This window comes from Zosterops lateralis, assembly GCF_965231275.1.
Source record: "Zosterops lateralis genome assembly, chromosome: 3".
NCBI lineage: Eukaryota > Metazoa > Chordata > Aves > Passeriformes > Zosteropidae > Zosterops > Zosterops lateralis.
Window position 1 is genome coordinate 18508274 of NC_139764.1, and position 21134 is coordinate 18529407.

General features: G+C 36.3%; 1 protein-coding gene across 42 annotated transcripts in view; it reads right to left on the reverse strand.

The window, feature by feature from the left end:
- The window catches only part of ESRRG (estrogen related receptor gamma), a 393084-nt gene that overhangs the window by 51376 nt on the left and 320574 nt on the right, over positions 1-21134 (reverse strand). For all 42 annotated transcript variants that reach the window (XM_083857929.1, XM_083857950.1, XM_083857945.1 and 39 more), the window contains one exon: positions 1612-1722. In XM_083857929.1, the coding sequence (XP_083714055.1) occupies positions 1612-1722 (111 nt within the window). The remainder of the gene's footprint in view (positions 1-1611; positions 1723-21134) is intronic.

Here is a 21134-nt window from a genome sequence, read left to right on the forward strand (position 1 = left end):
CTTTGGTTTACACAGAGATTCTTGCATTTCAGTACAACTGCATTAACCTCTGTTCATATCATAAGAGCTTGTGGCTTTTGGGTTGGATTTTTTTTTTGTCTGTTTGGTCTTGGCTTTTTTTGGTATGTTAGGCTATCAACATTTCTACTCAATGACAATATCAAGTAAATGAAAAACTGACAATCTGTGCACCCAGGAAAACTAAACCTCTAATGAAATTAAGCATTAGAGTTTATTAAATTTTATTGTATTATCAGAAAGTTTTTATTATAATGTGCAAAATCTGCTTAGTGCAGCCCTAGATTGTATTTACAGAACAGTGGGACAGCTTATGGAGGCTGAGTAGAAGATGCCAGATTGGACAATTGAAGGAATATAATCAGCATAATGTTTTTTGGAAAGGCAAAAGGAAACTATGCCATATGTTCACTTAAGCCTTAATTTTATGTAAAACTGGCTGCTTTTTCTTTGACACAGCTAAAATGCCCTTTCACTTACAGTTCAAAGACTGTTTATTTGCTCTCCAGATCCCCATATGCTCAAACGTATTGTACACAGCACTGTCCCCTACTGGGGAACACCATCGGAAACAGATTCCATTTTCCATCCAGCCAGGTATTTTTAAGGGGCTAAAACTGACATGTGTGTTGTCAGAGGCTTAGGGGCTGAGGCAAACAGGAGACAAGAAGGAATTTGCCCTCCTTATTTCACTGACTTATTTATCCATGTTAGGAGCAAATTAACCTCCTCAGCAGGAGCAACTGGATGTGTGCATTCCCATTTGAATTTGGAAGAGTTCACAACACTTGATACACAGCCTGTGTGTCTTTGCAGGGTAATACACCAACCTCTTGCACTACAGCTATAATGCTATTAAATTTACTTCATGGAATTAGTACAGTCACTGCTTGAGTTTATATAAGCTGCAAAGCAAAACCCCTAACTATTTTTAGTTAATCGCAAAGAGGATGGAACTTGTATTTTAGCAGTGAGATGATCATCTCTCTCTCTCTTAATTTCAGCCTGGTGAAATACAATCAAGGACATTATTAAAACATAACAAAACGAAAAAAAAAAAAAAAAAATCCATGAGGGTACTAGAGCCCAAACTACCACTTCTTGCTTTGTTATTAGTGTGGCATATTGCTGTTTTAATCTAATGCTAGGTAGTGTATTAATCTATAGGTATAAATTAATGAGGCTCTTAATGTATTTTCATTGGGAGGTTGAGCAGTCAAACTCATTTAGTTAGTGAAAACTACAAAAATCACTTTCTTGTGAAATCTGAAAGTAGAAGCTTCAATGAGCTAATGATCACAGTATGAACCATTTTATGTACCACTGAAAATAAAGATAACCTGTAAATGTAAAATTTGCACTGCATAAACCATGCTTTTATACACTTCCACCTGTAAAAACACTCTTTGTTCAACTCCACTTGAGAAAGATGAGCATATTTAAAACAAAAGCTGTTAACAGCCAAATCGATATAGACTTCATGGTAATATTTTCTGACCCAACCCTTCTTCAACTCAGAAGAAGCTTAGCAAACAGGGCTAGGAGTCAACAGCCTGTGCTGAGAGAGAAATGTTGTGTGTGTGGTGTACTCACATGGCTTTTTTGCTGGCTGAACTAGCTGAGGGTTCAGGTATGGGCTGTTCTCTGCATCTATTCTGCGCTTGTACTTCTGGCGACCTCCACGTACTCGGTCTAGGCGCACACCTACGTTTGGAAACACAAGCAAACATGTAATTAAATACATTATGAGCGTGCCTTTCAGGTAACAATCTTCTATTTCCTGCCTTCCAATATTTATATTAAAAGCATGTTTATTTCAAAAGATTAATTTTAGAAAGCATAGGAAATCAGCATTACGAGTATTTGCAAGCAGTTTAGAGTTGCACACATGCAAGACTAAGTATACAACATAATTTCCTGTTCATTTAAAACCATTCATTCATTTTTACATATTATTAAAAACAGCTAGCAAGTTTAGTTTCCATTTGAAAGAGCCTAATCTTAAGTCATCTTTGTCAGAAGCAGAATTTCAAAGCTGTAATAAACACCATGGATATAGAAGCATAACATCATGAGCAGAGAAGTACAGAGAATTAGAACTTCAGAAACAATGAATTCTGTAAACAGTTTAGATAGTCAAAACCAAATTAAGATGGATTAACATGGCTGGAGAATACAAAGTAAGTATCCCTAGTAAAATAAGAGTACAGATGTGGCTAAAAGACTGAAATTGTTCATGAAGATTTGAAAGAAATTGTACAGTTGTGCATTTAGATGTCATCGATGATGAATTAACGTTTGTGTTCTACATCCATATTGCTCATTCCTTCAGCATTCTGCTGCCTGGTTTGTATGGATACAGAGGGGTTTACCTTCCTGAAACAAGCTATAACTGCTCTTATTGACAAAACAGACCAAGGTGAAAGGGTGCAAAGACAGAAGGTCTTACACAACAAGGAAATACTTTTATTTCATTCTGAGTCTCCCAGGCAGATTTCCAGACAACCCGGATGAATGTTATTAAAACCAAGTAGTAACATAACACGGAAGCTGAAGAACTTGGCACATATGCAGGACAACAGGACAAGTAATACCAAGTGCAAAATTTGTCCCTGATGACAGAGATTTAACAACAAAAGAACACAAGGCCACATAAAGTATCAATGGCCCTTGTGAGCGATGTAATAAAGCACAACCCACTTTCTCACTTTTCTTTTCATTGTCTATTTTAGCTCTCCTCCCTCCATGTATATCTTCTATTGCTATTAATGTGCCCCACTCTTCTACTTCCCATCCCTGTGATCTCTCCTTACACACAAAATACTTCAAGAACTGCCTTCTGGACAGCAGGGGAAGCCACCACCAAAGAAGTTACAGTTCATGTGCACAGCAAGAAGAACACAGCACAGAGTTTATGTGCTGCCTCTGAACCTGCACTGGTAGCACAAACTAGTTACCAGGAAACATCTATCAGCTCTCTTTCCTGCTCAAAAAACAAAAAGGATTGACTGGGTTTTGGTCAAAGGAAAACTGTTTTGCCAACTAACCAGAAATACAAGGCCAGCTATTGTTGGGGTGATATTGTTTTGGGGTTTTTTGCTTGTATTTCCTGGGTTACTATACTAACACAAAAAGGAGATGCTTGCTTTAAGGACACAAACACCAGCAACTGTAATTCAGTGAGTTTTCTACAGCACTGCTCAAGAGCTTTTGCACATCAGGAAAGCGAGTAACGATCACCTCTACTAACAGTGGAATTTCACCTGGCTCACTGCAGAAGACTCTGTACGTCAGTCCATCAAACCTAAGAAGTACATTTCTCATTGTATGGCTCCAGTTGCATTTATGGGGATCACATGATTTAAATACTTCACAAATGAACCACATACCTCAAGATATCAGTGTATAATTATGAATGAAATCTTATTTAAGGTAGTTACCTATGTAACTTTTAGTCATTTGTGGTCTAAGCTACTTGATAAAATTTTTGCTGATTCAATCAACAGAGCATGGTTATTTTTGGTTTTATTTTTTAAAGTTATACTTTGAAATGCACAAACTACAATACCACATAAAAAACTGATAGCTCAAACCTTTCCAGAACTAATGATAACTCACTGTTCTTCACATTTGATTCAGGAATTTGAGCTATACCTGAAGCAAATGACATCCCGGACAATACACTGCCATAAAAACAAACAGCAAAAGACCAAGATTTGATAGTTGAATATTCAGAAATAGGCAGAGGATTAGAACAAGCCACATGCAATATTGGTGGGATTATGAAAAAGACTGCCCAGCATTTGAAGAAAAATAGATAGAAAATGATTTCTGCATAATTCAGATGCCATCCTTCTTTCTGCTTGGGAACAGATTTCATAGTGATAAAAGATGGATAGCATCAGACAGAAGTATGTTTAATCAAAAAAGTAATGGAACGGAAGCTTAAATTAAAATAATATAAATCTACCAAGATGAACAATTTTTTTTACCTCCTTTGCATTAGATGAGATACACATTCAAGCCATTCATATACTCAATGGAAGGAAATACAGAAAAATGTCACAATAGCAAAATTTTACTTAGATCCATGCCCTCACCTAACACACATGGCTATATCTGTAAATAAACTTTCCTTTAAAAAATCCCAACTTCTAGATAACTGGGGAGCAATTGTATTTCACAGTTTAAAATTCCCGAAGCCTATAATAGAACTAATTCAAATTTTAATGTGAAAATAGTTTTGATAACATAACACCAATAAACTATAAATTAGAGCTTTTTAGCCCTCCCATTAAAACTGATAGAGTTTGCCATCATGTTGGCTCCTACTATTTCCTTTATCTGTAAGATATCCTATATCTGTATTTTTTTGTATCTATAAGAAAGTAGATACTTTGGATTTAATTTCTGATAATCTAACACACTCTAAGTGGCATTTTACTTTCCAAGGGCCTTTATAGAAGTAAACACAGTGCAAGACACTGCTTAACAAGCTATGCCATCTCACATTCCATAAAAACTTTGGAGTCTGGCAGGTAGCAAACTGAAATCCAGAGGTTCCAGAGTACACACATGTATATTCCTCTGTAACTCCTATATCTTCTATGAGAGAATTCATTACATAAAGGTTTATTTGTCAAGACAGTAGCTCTCAGGGCAGTACTAACTGATGCCTCCTTTGTTAGAATAACAAAGAGAAGAAATAAAAATAATTTTGTCCACAAAAATTCCTCATTTGGGGCAGGAGGAGCTTTACGTAAGTCACAGATGTAACTTTTTGAATTCTCCACAGTTTGCATTCAGATTAAGGAGGGTATTGTGACATCTGGAGAAATTAAGTAGACCTCTGCTTCAGTTCTGCTGTGCATTGTGGCTTCCCAAAATCTTCAGCAACTCAGTTCACTCACCCAATCAGTCCTCAACCACGAAGTGAAAAAGAAAGATATCCACTCCACCCATAAAAAAAACATGGAATATCTCCCAATGAACTGCACTGTTTGTATTATAATTACAGTTCTTTAGGGTCAAAACATCCATTCGTGCCACTGAACACAGCTCCACCACAGACAAGGAAGTTGATTCTTGACATTTCCTAATGCTCATTTGTAAAGCCTTCAACAGAGAAACAACACCAAGAGCCCTAATGGGAAAAACAGGGATGACCACAGGGTAGAAATAGGAAGAACAGGGTTGCCACCAGTTAAGAGAGCAGTTACTTTCAATGTTAAAGTGCAACATGTTCACTTTACATCTCAGGACAAGCACAACTCATGAAATCATTTGTTCAGGAGTGACGGGTCATCAGAGATTTAGACATGACTTACAAACCTCAGAAGAGGAGGGTTGGGCTGTAGAGCTGTAATACAGGGAGAGATGGAAACTGTGTAAACCAATGCAATAGCTACTTTTTAAAACAAAGCAATTACAAGTCCTGATACAACCTAAGAAATTCTCCAGCCACTCTTGAGGGAATAAATACTTTTATATAGTCACTATATAAGCTTCTACAAAAAAAGTTTACCTTCTGGTTCCTTACACAGTCTTAGCATGATTTCTATCAAATTTCTATCAGTGCACATTGGGCACTTCCTCTGCACTAAATGTGTCCATACCCTCACAGAGAAACAACTGAAGGCCAGAGCAGATGTGCCATATGACCTACCCACCAGGTTATTAAAGCTAAACAACACAGGAAAACCTGAACTCATTTTCTCTATATTTCCTCATCTGTTTCTCCCTTGCCAATAAATGTAAATTATTATTCCTATCCTGTGGTCCTTTTCTCACACTGCCTTGAAGACCTCATGCAGGACAGATGCCCACTGTGATGATGCTCCATAAGCAAAAGGATTACTCATACCCCAATATATTATTGATTTTGCCATTCAGGTCCTCAGTATGAAAATACTATTTAACCATGTCATCTCATCTTCCATACCGATCCAAGCCATATTAAAACTGTATTATTTACTCCTTTTATCATCCATCTCTCTTCTTCTCCATCCCCTTCTTCTTACTGTGGTGACAAGCTTCCAACGTTCATTTGTTCACTTGATCTATAAACATTCTTGTCCTTTCCACAGAGCTCTATACCCACAAGAAGTTCTCAAGTTACACTGGAAGGCGTTAGTCCAATCCTTCAAATCAAGTCCTACCAATGCCAGGACCGCCTGTAAGAAATTGTTCACTACCTTTAATTGGGGAACTTTTTATTTTGGGGGAAAAAAACCAAACCAAACAAATCTTATTAAACAACAGGTCTAAAATCAGACTCAAATGTGCAATTTTGAATTCCTTCAAGAATTTCATATTCTGCTCCCTTCCTGTTCCCCCTACATAATAGTCTCATGGCAAGCTGATATGTTCTACATCAATGCCACCCTGGGAAGGTTCACCCCTAACACAGCATTTGATATGTATGAAAAATACTCCTATCTCATTTTTTGAGATATGTAACTGGCTAACTGTCCATTTTCTACAGATGTCTGCAAGATTCCCATCATTGTCTTCAACAGTGAGACAGGTAAAAATGAATACCCACATAACTGCATCTTGCCAAGCTCTAGAGGAACATCAGTAGCAGAGGTAAAAAAATGCCAGATTAACAGCAAAACTGAAAAGTGCAGAAATAATTTTAATGGCAGGTTCTAATGTGGTTCTCCTTTGGTACAATGTCTTGATATCGTGTTCCAGTTCACTTGAACATACTGTGATTATTTCTAAGATTGCAGAGTAAACTTCAGTAAATATTATAAACTTTGTTTTGCTTTTATTTACATAAATCAGAAAAACTAGTTGATTTTTCCACTATGAACACAAGACAAAATGTATTGAGATTTAAGAATCTCTAGATATTCTTTAGAAACTTCAGCAACCTCTATAGTTTGTGGTTAGAGTCCAGTGCATTAACTGTGCAGTCCGAAATATCTGCAGTGGAAAAAATACTTCAAACCACAACAGACCTCTCTCAATACAGTAGAAACAGGCAGAAAAGTAACACAGCTGAAGAAATAAGATAATATGAGCTATCATTTTTTTCTGGATCTCCATACTTGTTTTTTGTGCTGAATTACAAAGATGCCAAAGAGCTTCTGCAATCAGTTTACAAAGTATTTGGGTAATACTTTATGCAGGTAAAAATTCAGCCAGATATGTAAAATGTATCTACTAGGCAGGTAGTATTTTGAAAACAGAGCCCTAATTCATCAAAGAAGATATAAGCTACGACTCACATTAAAGTTGTCCTGATCTATGGATGAATTAACAATTACCAGGGAAGGCTTTAGTGTTTTGTCTTCCTGTAGCCACCTCCACAACTAAATATACTATTTAGAGTAGCATAGGAAGTGTAAAAATCATCCTCCTAACTTTACAATAATTTACTACCAAAAAGTATTTGTTAATGTGGGGTAAAATTGGTTGTTCTCAAAAGGTGCCTATAAAACAATTAATTCATGAGCTGACTCGTATAATTGACTGAAAAACAAAACAGAGTTTAATACTTTAGTATCTAACTTGATCTGTGACTAGAAGTTAACTTATCTGTTCCTCTGCAACAATTTGCGAAAAACAGTTTATTATTAAAAAAACCCAAATAATCGGGCTAATTAAAATACTTAGTGAATTGTTCCAGGCTGAAAAATCAAAAAGAGAAAAATACTGCTTTTGCAAACCAAGTGCTTCAAACCAATACTTCAGATTTTGCTTATGTTTAATAGTAAACAAAGTTTCTAGGCAACCAAATGAAAGCAGTGTTTTGGAAATTTCATTTTTGTCCTGGGAGGAGGGGATGAGATGGGTGGGTTTTTGCAAAGGAACTGATAAACACATCTCTTAGGTTAAAGCCCAGTGGTTTGTTTTTTTCAGTTTGGCAAAAGAACTGATAAATGCATTACTTACACAGCTCAGTACTCAACCTCTCTTGAAAGGAACATTAACTTTGCATGAACTAATCATCTACATGCTGAAATTTTGTGCACTGTCATTTATGCATTAAACCACAAAAGAACGTGAATAAAATCCCCTTAGTTTTCCCATGTAAATGAGACTTGGTGTAAATAAATTCTATTATTTCTTAGCCCAAGTGATTTCCCTTGAAGAATGGTCCGTAAATAAAGATGTTCACATGAAGAAAATGTGGCATAAAATGTTTAAGAATCCTATTGTTCCTTAACATTTTTAAATGGCTCCATATGCATCCTAATCTGTGACACTCACAAATACAAATTAGGTCACACGCAACAGGTGACAAGTTTTAATTGAATGTCTTCTGTCTGCAATTCTGACAAAAGGTGAATGGAAATAAATGAGTCTGGCAAGACAGCCCTGAGCCTTACAATACCCAATACCTCATTATTTTTAAACAGCTATCTATAAACTGATGCTGACAAGCCTTGAACCTTTTATTTCTGTTCAAGAAGAGGTGAATGTGCAGGAAGAAAGAAGAAAAGAAAAAAAAAAGAAAAGAAAAACATGACAGCTACACTGTTGCATTAAACATGCAATACCCATTATCCAATGATTAGCTCTCAAATATTACAAAAGAATATCTTTTACACTGCATGTAAGAACTTAGAAAAAAAATCTGTCTCTTTTTTGGAAGAGATACACTCTATGCACTGCATTACTAGTGTCTAAATTTGATCTTTTCTGAGTTTTATACTACCAGATTTTCAGTGGAATAATGCTAGACTCAAGATGATTTTAAAAGAGACTGAAATTAGGCTGGTAAACGCAGGTTAGACAGCTTCCACTTCTTTTCCTTCCCTTTTCCAAAGTGAGGAAGAGCCTGTGTTGCAGCAAAATGTGCATATTTGTAAACTGCAAAGGAAAAGGAATGCAGAACTAAGGCTGAATATACATAAAACCCTGGTGTTTCTGAAATGAAGCAGTTACCATTACATAATACTTCTCTCCCCATCACCTGGATTACTAATATACTAATTACTAGGAAGCAGTGTAAAATACTGCAACAGCTTCTGTGAATAACACAGAAAATACTGTTGCTAATTGCACCATTAAATTTCATGTCAATGTGCTTATATATCATAACCATACTATATCAGAGTATATGCCTTATTTTTTTAATTATGCATACAATGTCCTGGGACAAGGTGTAAGAATAAATAAAGGCAATCTATCACTAACTAAATACCACAGTTCTAACCTTAATTTATTTAAATATAATTACAGAAGATGCTATCTTGTTTCAGAGTTCAAATTACAACCAATTTAATGAAGTGGAGCTTGCTGGGCTGTAAAGTCATTACTGCATCAATACACTTGTAACCATTACTTTAAAGGTTGACAAGCCCAGACTGGGAAAGGCAGCTTGGCTGATGATCCAAGGAGAGTGCACAGAACATCAGGCGACAGAAAGGTCAAAAAGTAAGTTTGAGCAAGGCCATGCCAAGGCCTGAAGGTCATAAACAGGCCTTTATTCTAGATCACATCACTAGAGCTTATAAAGAATTCAGGAGCTATGCTGGTGACAACTCTAATAGAAAAGAAGTCTAACTGAAGTTCTGGACCATTTGCTGGCAACTCTCAAGAGAGAAGGGAAGATTGAAATGAAATGCATTACAATAATCGGACTGTGAAGTACCAGCAACATGAACAAGATCTCAATACCCTTTTCAGATACAATAATGCACCGTCTCACAATATTTCAGTTAGTGACTTGAAGGAGGTGGGATTCTGGAATTAATCTGTGATCCAGAAATCACAGGGAAGTTCTTAAGAGTATGAGCTGAAACAGTTACACAAAATAAAATCAGTTCTGCTGGGACCACGAAATATCCCGCTTAGAATTGGGATTTCTACCTATAGGAAGTCACTTCATTCTGCTGGAACAGAACCAGAGAAAACTAAAGGATAGCTCGTCATACTAGAGCTTTAAAACAGATGTAAGATTCAATAAAACATTAAGATTTTACCCTAACAAATATGATTCCTAACTCTGGGGCTTCCGTTTTATTAGACTTTTGCCCCCTTCAGGACAAAATCTTTCTCGTCCTCCTCAAGGAGCAGCCATTCTGTGATGATCTGTACAAGAGTAAGACAAGCAAAATTTACTTTCCAAATTGCACTCACCTGGCAAATTAAGTGAGATTTGCCTTTACAGCTAAGATGGCTTCATAATGCCACTTGAGCCTAAACTGGCCTCAGTGCAAATATTTATTTTTCTCATAGAATTCTGGATTTCTCCAAGGCTTATTCATGAAAACATAATTTTGACATTGTCTTTTCTCTTAGTACACCCATAACAACCCTATCTCTACCATCTTTCTCATATTTATGTATTAAGTGATTATGAGATGTATTTTTTTGGTGAAACACTGTGCAATTCTTCCCTGCTTTTTCTTTATTCTTGTAAAGAGTAACATAATGATTTGTGGAACTGCAACCATTTCAGACTTGATCATTCAAGCTTCCTCAAAAGGTACAGCAGAATTCTGAACTCCTCTCTGTCTTCCATGTGCTATTTTATGGCTCTACAGGGTCTAGAGCAGGGGGCACAATGGGAGAACAGCCCAAGAGCCTTATATCATGTCTCATCAGCTTCTGTTGGCAGACAACAGATTTTTAGGAGCATTAATTATATCTTATGATTTGTAAGTGTAAGTTTTTAGGTATACTTTATCAATTTGACTTACACAGAAGACTGCAATGGAAACACTAGGAACATTTCCTAAATGGAAATGTAAAATATGTGAAGTAATTCAATGAGTATATACACCAGTCTGATGCTAAAAAAAAAGGGGTACTTTTAAACCTATGCACACACTTTATATGAAAATATGATTTTGACTTGAAAAATAGTGGTAGATATTCTCATTTTTGTATTCTCTTTCTGTAGCCATATTGAGCATTTTGCCTTCTGTATTGTTATTCTGTTTGCACATGTTTTTCAAGACTAGATAGAAGTTACACAGCAGGGTTTCATTTGGAGTCTCAGAGTAATCTTGCAGTACAACTACAAGATAATACTAACCTCAAGATAAAAGATTTTATATTACTAGTTTCAGATGTCTTTGACAAATGACAGGGCTTTTCTGTACTTTGCACTTCCTGCCCATGCACTGCAACTTTCTGTTTCTTAGAATTCTGTCCAGTACAAGAATAAAGTTCAGCAGTGGCTTATATGGGTACATAGTTCAGATGGGCACATTTTATGATTGTCAGGTATCTGAAATTCCTGGTTTCTGCTGCCTTTCTGATTTGTCTGAGCAGTTGCTTATTTTAAGAAGTACAGTCTTTATCTGTTATTTAGGTAGGGGGAAAACCCAATGATCTGGGTTAATATTTTTGGACTGGAAGGAACTGACATAGCACATCACACACCTTTTTGTTCAGTGTTGCTTCTGCCTGAAAATCTTAATGTGGATCAAAAAAATTAAGTTGTTTTTTTTTTTTTTCATTATTTGCAGTGTGTTAAAGTGAAGACTGTTCAGCAAAAAGAACTTTAAAATGTAGTGGCTTGAGGGGCATCAAATCAAGACATAACAGAGTAAAATAAAGAAAATTATGTAAAATGTCAATGTGGTGAAATTGTTTCCTATTAGTATTGTAGCATTCCTTTAAATGATGGAAATAAAAAATGGAGAGATATCCTCTGGATATATTATGGTTTCTGGAGGTGGCAGGTAAAAATCTTCAAGATGGCCTTGCCAGGAAGGGATTTTACAAATGGCCTTTAATGGAGGACCATGATCCCATCCACAGTACAAACCCCAACATTTTCCAGAGTACTGACCTATGCCTTTTCCTTTGTTTGTATATAACATTTCCCCTGTTCTTCCATGAATACTACTATCAAAGAATTGTGCATACATGAGAATCAGAAAGTTAAACTGAGCAGAAAACCACCAAAATTAATTGATCAAGTTCTGATGCTAAGGTTAAGTGAGGAACAAAATAGGGAATAAATTTTTAAATTTATTTAATTTTACAAGAGTAGGCTCCAGTCCTTCAACTATATATGGGTATATATATAAACTATATAAAACTATCAGATGTGGTGGAATGTGGTAAGATTAAAAGATGCACACTATTTTGTTAATCTTCTAACGTTCATTTCTTTTCCATTTACACAAAAAGAACTGCGATACTACTCTCTCTATATATAAATATTAACATATCTGGTGATATCAGCTAAAGTGTGAAAAGAACACATTTTTTTTACAATTCCTATAACAAGTGTATATATTTGTGTTTCTTCTTCATAAAGCAATGGAAAAGAAAATGACACACAAGGAGTTAACAGGTACAAAGTTGTGCTGCCACAAACGAAAAAAAAAAATAATCTAACTCTTCATTTTGAATTTTAAGTGGTCTCCCAGACATGCTTAGCACTTCATTCATACCCTGAGTGTGAGTGATTTATACCTCAGCTCACACACCCTGCCAGCCTCACAACCTGACATTGTGCCTGACACACTGGAGTGACAGGTTACCCTGCCTCTGGCCTCTGAGTCTCATCTCGAGGTACTACTTGAGCAATTAATGGAAGGTTTATTAGTGATACCACTTCACTGGCTCTGCTGCTAGAAGCTTTCCATACAGAAGCATTTTGGTTAACCAGCAGATCGACAGTGCTTTCGTGGCCAGCAACAGGAATGGATCAGAGCCTGTGCAGAAAATCCCAGCTGAAAAACCTAACTGCAAATGTGCTCAGCATTTCCCAGACTTTTTGACTGCCTCTAATCTTACAAACTAATAATAGCACAAGGTAAATTGATTTCGCTTCAATAAAACACAACAAATTTTTAAACAATTAGACGATATAGTATTATTAAAAAGTGCCCCTGCTCTAAAATAGAAACAGAGAAAATTTTCTTCTAATCTCATAGGTAACACTGGGCCTTTGGGAAATGGGTTAATGAATTCTAGTTTTCTAAACCATGCAGACTGATTTACTGTAAACTTCCCCCATTACACTTATAGTAGATGTCTATCAAATTGCTTATGAGAACAAATTTATGGAAAATATCCAAGAGTAATGCCTTGTTCTTATTAAAATACATGAATATGTATGTAATTTTAGCCAGCCTAAATTAACAAAACAAAACAAAAAGAAAGAGAAAAAAGGTCAACAATTTTTGTCACAAGAATTATTCTTTTACACAAGAAACAATTCTTCTCTGTTAAAAATGACTTTATATAAAAGATGCTTGTCTGAGGAGAACATTTTTCTTTAAATTTTAATGGCAGCTTCTATGAACAAAACCTGTACAGTGTACAAGAGTATGTTAATGTAATTGAGCGACATAATTACATGAGTATTATTTAAAAGAGGAAATAAAGCATAAAATTTCCTCATAAATTATTTTTACATAGAATTTTAACAGATGTAGAATTAAAAAAAAAAAAAACAAAAAAAAAAAACAAACCAAATTAAAATAGTTCTAAGTCAATAATTCCTTACAAGCAAGTCTATGTCAATTGATACATACTTAGCCTCTTTCTGAATGCAGATGTCAATGGGATTATTAACCGTGAGCAATGCTAAACACATACATATTTTGTTTTTCTAGTGGCCATGAAAAGAGTATTTACCAAACAGGAGACCAAGGTCTTCTCACTCAATGCACTGCAAATCTATTACAGCTCTACTAAAGTCTGCACTTTTCTCCAGAGCTACTTCTAAAGGTGAGAAGAGCAAAGAGTTTACTTTCATTGACTTTGTATTTTTTTTTTTTTCAAATATTGTGTTCCTTTCAAAGTTTTCTGCCTTATGTTCCAAAGTTCTTTTCCTTCGATTAACACACATACATTAGACTCATTCATTCTTTCTTTTAAACATATCACTATACATTCCTACAGAATGTGACACCCAATTTAAAAGACATTAAGACTCAAGAGTAGAACTCACTGAGTAAAAAGATGACAGGTTATGTACAAAATAACTTAATGAAACAAACCCACAAATAGACACTGAGAAGAGTATTTCAAGATATTTATAACTAGCACTCTCAAAATGAACAAATGTGTGTAATACTCTTTCTAGGACAGATTTTGAGCAACCTGGGGAAGTGTGTGTACAATTTGCACAATTCAGTCCCTGAGTTCTGTGAATTGCTTATGAAGAAAATGTCATTGTTGTCACTCTGTGATCAGGAAAACAGACACAGGTTTAAAGGAAAAGGAGATGACAAGATCCATGATGGCCAGCAGTGAGTACACTTTTATTTCTCCAGCAGGAACTCTTCAGAGAACGATCACTAAAGGCTGTGTGTGCTTTGAACAGCACAGTGTAACTCAAACCAATGACACTGCATTGGTTAATGACTAACACAAGCTAAGAGTCAAAATTCCTTACTCACTCTTTTTATCCTGCCTTAGACTGGCAATCTGTGAATATAAATACAGGAAACTAAACACAGTAGGTGAAGGTGTGGAGAGCTGTTGGCAAATAAAATCTCTGTGTGGTTTAGTTTTCCATATTTAGATTCTGCCCATCGTTGTGTCTCCACATTACTCTCACAAGATCCAAAATTGTACCTAGGACTGTTATTTAAACAAAACAAACCTGTTTCTTCCTTTCTTCTTTCCCTCTCCTTGACCTTAGAACCTTTACTTTGGATCAGAACCTCCTTCTGCAATGTGTTCATTTGTTCCAAAATATATTTTGATCCTGAGTGCAAATCTGGATCCATTTTTAGATGTTCAGGTTTTTTTTCTACTCATTTTCATCTGGACTAGATATATGCAGAAGAATACTACACAAACATGTAGATAAATTTGAACCAAGAAAGTACATTTTATTGTATTTTTCTCAAGTGACATAACAGGAATAAGATCTTGCCTGTGTTTTCAAAGGGAACTGATTTAAGTGTTCTACCTTGAAGCATTAACTTAGACCTAGAGAAAGGGAAGGAATTGACCATTAAGGAAAATACCTCTAATTATGTTTATATGCAGCAAAATTTGGCATCAGTTATAGGAAATATCACTATGTTTTCTGGGAATATTGTTTATTGGAGAAAATCAAACCACATGGCACTGAGGGTGGATCCTGTGAGGGAGGCTTTTGGGATTGGCGATGGGACCTTCTGAAATCAGTGATCTCAATGGTCTTAACAAATCTGATATTTTCTGACACTGTTTCTTAGGGTTTTACATGTTTCCCATTTACTGACATGTGAGATTTATGTGAAAATCGTACACCTTGGCACTGCTCAGGAGCATTTGTTTCTTGAATTGAGGCAGGTTTTAGAAACTGTAACACAATTCATTTTTTACTGCCTTTTCCCTATTTTACAGAGTTAAGTTATTTTCCACTTGTCATGCCATTGTGTCAGAGATGGTGTGGTGTGGTGGATTGATACTTTTTTATTATTCTCTCCAGCCTGTGCCTTTCCTTTTAGATTGTTCTGCCATCTTCTTTTCAAACTATCCATGAAGAGTGGAAGTGTAATAGACATCTCTACTTTGTGCCAAATTTTTGTGGGGACTACTGTTCTCTCAGTGACAATATTTGCATATTTCTTGAAATTAGGTTAACTTGCAGTTAGATCAACAGGAAATCCATCAACTTGGCAGAATTTTAGTTTTAACTAGACCTTTAAATTAAGATTATGGGCCCAGAAAAAAAAAAAAAATTAAAAAGAGAGAGAGAGAGAGAGAGAGAGAGAGAGAATGGAGAATGCATTACTATATTTATATTGACAACCTTTTTAGATTCAGAGTAAATTTTTTGTGTAACTTCCAGAGACCAAAGATGACTAACTGACTAATTCCACATCAAAAAAATTCTAAACCTCAAATAAATTCAGAGCCAGAATTCTGTGATTTTGATTGGCACCTTCCCTACATCTGAAGCAGTGCAGCTCATTTTTTATTCCAAATAATTTCCACAAAACAGCATCAAAATAAGTTTTAAATCCTCTGGACAGGCTTTTTCATTTTTAAACCTATCTAATTAAAAGATGAGGAAATTCTCCTTGTAGTTACATAAATATGTAAGACAGAGTAAAAAAGCTTTTCATATGCTTGTTTTTCACTTGTCCCATTCTATAGATTCCACTCTGAGGAACAGATTTTCATCTTTGTGCTGAACATCAAAAAATGCCCTCTACACTTTACATTTCTTAAACCATGTTGTACATCTTACTACTAAGGTATACAGTCTTCATCAAAACTCCACACAGTTGGCAAATGCCACAGTGAACTGAACAGACTGGGATTTCAAGTGCTGGATACTTAACAGCCGGAGAAGCTCTTTAATCTTGTTTAAGAAAGAGAGGGCATAATTTATCTAGAGACAATCCTCTGCTGGCAGCATGTGCATAAGAAAGGGAAGCTCAGCGTGCTGAGCTTTAAAAGGGAATTGAAAATAAAAGTTTCTACCAGGAACGTACCTCACAACAGTAACAAACCAACAAGCAGGTCAACTGTTACGCACACGGGGTCTGAAGCATCAGTGAAGAATTTTGCCTGTGCTGGCACCTGCATGAACCAAAGCTACTCATAGTGAGAGAGATTTCTGCTCATCTCAGACTACTGTTGCTGAACTGGGCCATAATCAAACACTTTCTAGATGCTTCTCACACGTCATGAATCTGGAAATGAATGGCGACTCACAAAAGTACAATGCCAAACTGGTAAATGGATACTATTTGATTTTAAGAAGTGTAAAACTATGTCAGTTTGGAAATGAGGACAGAAAATGTATCTTATTACATGCAATTGCAACACAGTCAATCCTGCCAATGGCAAAGATCAATGGCTAGACTAGTAATTCCTCCACTGAGAATAGCCAGGACGAGACAAAGAATTCCTTCATGTCCTTTTCATTCATCAATACATACCAAGAAAAAAAAAAAAAAGTGGGTTATTTAGTGCTAGTTTCAACTTACATTATTAATGTGAGGAAGCAGACTAAATACTGATTAGCAACACAGTAAGCCCAGTGAAGGAACAAAACTATTATAAAGGTGCAAGAACCTCATATAAAAAGTCTGCTGGATCGTGGACATGTTCTCCTTCTCTTCCAGTTTTGATGTACAACTGTTGAAAACCCTGAAAAATTTAATCTGGAAGTCCAACCAATAAATATTGGTGCTTTTTTTCCACCCAAATACGAGAACTTGACACAGCCCAGGAAAAAACTGGTAAGTCTGTCTTTCAAAAGAAGGTTTTGCATCACACTTTATTTTTTAATATGGAACAGTTTACCTGAGGACACACTTAGAGATCAGTGCCATGTTCCACTGCACAAAGATTGAGTATTAAAATCCAGAAATTTTACATGGTTTTCTTGATGAACAAATACCTGCAGCCCTTACTCAGAGAAAACTGCAACTCTAACTCCCATGCCACTAAAAGCCCAATTACACAGTTTTTCCAGCATAATATCCAGCATACCCTCCTAATTCATGTAAGCATTATTACTGCCATTTATCTTTCTTTTTCATTGTTTTTTACTCAGTTACTTCTCCAGCAAAATGCACTGTGTTTTATTGTTAATTGTGATTAAAAAAAAGAAATGAACAAAATCAATTACAGTCCTCTGTCAATCTGTATGGTGGAGCCACAACTTTTACTGTTTTAATTAAATGAAGAAACGAGTCTATTGTTTAAAAGCATTAAAGAAGGCAATTCAAAACTTCAAGTAAAGGGTTTTTCTGCTTTTACTGGGGGACAGAGATACCTATAAAAGCAATACAGGTCTCTATTTGAATTTCACAGCAGCTGTGAAATTTATAAGAATCACAGAAACAAGTAGTTATCCATTTTTTTTCTTTTGGCTAACATACCACTAATTCTAATGGGTTTAGGTTGTGAGGACATTGTTACCTGCAAAAAGTTGTCATGGCTTTAATCATGTGTTAGCAAGAGGGCACAATCTTTAATGAAGAAGAAAATCTAACAAACAAACAGGAAAAATTCTGATGCAAAAACAACAAGCCACATGGGTTGTCAATGACTGGAAGAAGATTAGTGGAATTAAACTTTATTATCAGTATAAAGCTGGTCTTCTATATCATCTGCCTTATATAAAATTTGTCCTGAAATATGTGAATTTCAACAACAGAAATATTTGTTCTAAATGGGATTTGACGTATGAGAAACTCAGTAAAGGGATTTTCAATCAAAGTTTGTCTCCTAGCAAACTCTATAGCAGAGGGTTGCTACAACAGGGAACGCTGAGTAATTATGGAACTACGTAATGACTGGATCTTTATGTTTCCTTTTTCTGACTCACTCTTTTTTCTAACCAGGAGATGATGTAGAAGGTACAGACAGTATTCTGTTTATATAGTCTGCTTTTCCACTCCAAACATCCCTAGGCCAGAGGGATCACCAAAGAAGCCAGTCTAAGAACAACATAAAACATTATTACTCTTCTGGTTTTCCCTAAATGCTCTAGGTAGCCATCACTTTATCCCGTGTACACTACGTTCTGTTACTGCCCAACCTAATAAAGACTTCTGTCACAGCGATAGCTTTTCATCTTCAGAGCTCTTTTCTCCTCTCCTGATAAGGCTGCCAACTCTACTCTCTGTAAATGAGCTCATGCGAACACTTTATTTTCGGCTTGTGGAAACAAAAAGGGCCAGTGCTCAGCTTCAGAGCTTGAGGGGGCGGTTTGCTATCTTCAAAGCATGACCAAGGCGTTTGAAAGGGATTAAAATTAAATTGGTAAGCTTAGCTTGAAATAAGGAACTTGAAGCAGGACTATTGCACTCGCAAACATTGCTTTTCCTTTAAAAGCTTCAGAAGCCCCTTAAAAATGGTCACTTTAACTCATTTTTATTTGTGTACTCTTAAACCTCTGGCAAGTGCTTCAATAAGACTGCCAGCCTGTACCCCGTGTTACCATCAGTAGGCACACAGAGCTGAGCACCTCCCTCTCAGGACAGATGGTTATCCCATCCCAGTGCACTCAGTTCAGAAACATGTGAATCACAGCTTCAGCTTCCTTATCCAAACAACAAATAAATTAAAACTTTTTTGCAATCACTGGCATATGTTTGCATCTGTGTACAAAATGGCTCGGGCTAAACCTGAATTGACATGTTTCATTCAGTGGCATCCTAACTATTTTGTGAATGTCCAATTCCTGGCACTGCTTGACACACAACAAGGAGACATGAAAGAAAAACAAACTTTTACAAATACTTCACCTGCTGTTTGATCTTACACATGAAATTCATTTCAATGGATAGCTACTACTGTGTAGTGGATATAAAAATCTGTTATATTTTTAACAGTTTATACAAAATATATCCCTAGGAACAGAGCAATTAACTGTCCATCTCTTAAAATGCTGTTTCTACCTCAGATGTAGCTGGACAGGTGGAGAATCAAGTGAGCAATGGCTCAGGGCACAGGTATTCCTTCCATCTAACATCTGGCTCAAAATCCACTCAATCAAAAATTATTTGCTGGTCTTATATTCCTAGTCTGTCCACATCAGGAATGTACTGAAGAAGTAGAACATCTTGTCCAGCTCAAGATGAAGGCCAAACTAATACAGGTGTCTGCAGTTAAAGCTTATCAGAAATGGAAGATACGTGGGGCTAAGGAGTAGTCATTCTGCAAAATTCTTGAAGAGTTCTAGATATGGAGGTTTCCCTCAGGGTGCTCTCTGAATGGTGTCATTCTTCCAGACAATTTACAATGCTTATCCTTACCACCTTATTACCACTGCTTTACTATTTCTAGATTCATGTTCAGAGAAAGGCTGCCATTCACTGCCATCCCTCCTAAGTCTGGGGTAGTTGTAGATACCAAATTTCTCATTTTTAAAGAGATCTAGTGTCACAGTTTGAAAACAGAGTCAGTAGCAAAGCACAGGGAAGCAAAGCAGCCTCTCCTGACTGGAAGGACTTCTATGGTAAGTAAGCATGTAATGAAGCCTTGACTCTTTTAACACCCTCCTAAGATAAATACTAAAGGTTATCCAGATACTGCAAATCATCATTGGAGGGCAGAATATCCAAAATAAAAGCAATTCTCTGTTAAATTTCTAAATAAATAAGAAATGCAATGCAACTTTCCCTTTAAGAAACTTCTTGATGAAAGAAAGGATAAGAAATAGCTGTGTCCAAAGACACCACAAAACACGATGATAAAATATAAAGCTGTCTAGCACTGAACACCAAATGAAACAGAAAGTTGGACTCCACCACAGAAGAAGAAAAGGGGAGTTGGGAGATGATCTGACTTGGCTTCACAGACTCAGCTTCTGAAATCATAAGCAGTAGCAAAGCCACCTGTCAGAAACTGCCTCCAAGCAAGTTGCAAAGCACTGTTTAGCAACCATGGCATCCCTTCATGCTCAGCTTGACCAGTGGGTCCTTCTCTGTACACCAGCACTGTGACACTGCCTGCCATCTTTCTGCCCTGATCCCATCTTCATGCTCCCTCATGCCTTCCCCACCACCAGCTATTTTATATTCATGAATACTAAATGCAGCAAAGTCCTGGAAAAGTCCCAGCCTTGGTTAGAAAACATCCTTATGCCAACTTTACCCACTTATGAGTCTAAGTGTCTGATACAGCTCAGGATAGACTTTGGATATTTTGTAGAATTTTAAGATAAGCAGCCAGTACTATAACCAAATCAAGAAGCAAACCTACAAGTCATACAGAAACAAATGTATTCTCAACATGAACATCTTAAAACCTGACTTAAAATTGCAATGATTTTAAGAAGTTCTGTCAATATATCCTATGAGAAATAGCTTCTGCATCCCAAAATACACTCCATACTGAAAACAAGACAATTAAGCCTGAAGGTGTGTATGCATAATAGATTTGAAAGTAAGTTCATGGCACAGCACAGGCATGATCTTGCTTCTGTATCTCAAGCAGTTTATTGACTTTGAAGGTACAGAACTAAGTTACTGAGATTTAGCTGGCTCCCTTCATACTCTTGAAACATCTACATAATGCTACCATAAACCTACTATTCTTAATAATAAATTATATTATAAAGAACTGGGGCCTCTGGCCTCCCTAGCTGAGCCACTAATCTGTTCCTATTAGCAGGTAGGGTCTACAATGAAGGCTGGATACAAAACCCATTAGTAGTAACTAATTGCAATTGACTAATTGATGCTAAGTGACTGATCTTAATCATGTGTAGGGACTTCAGTACCTTC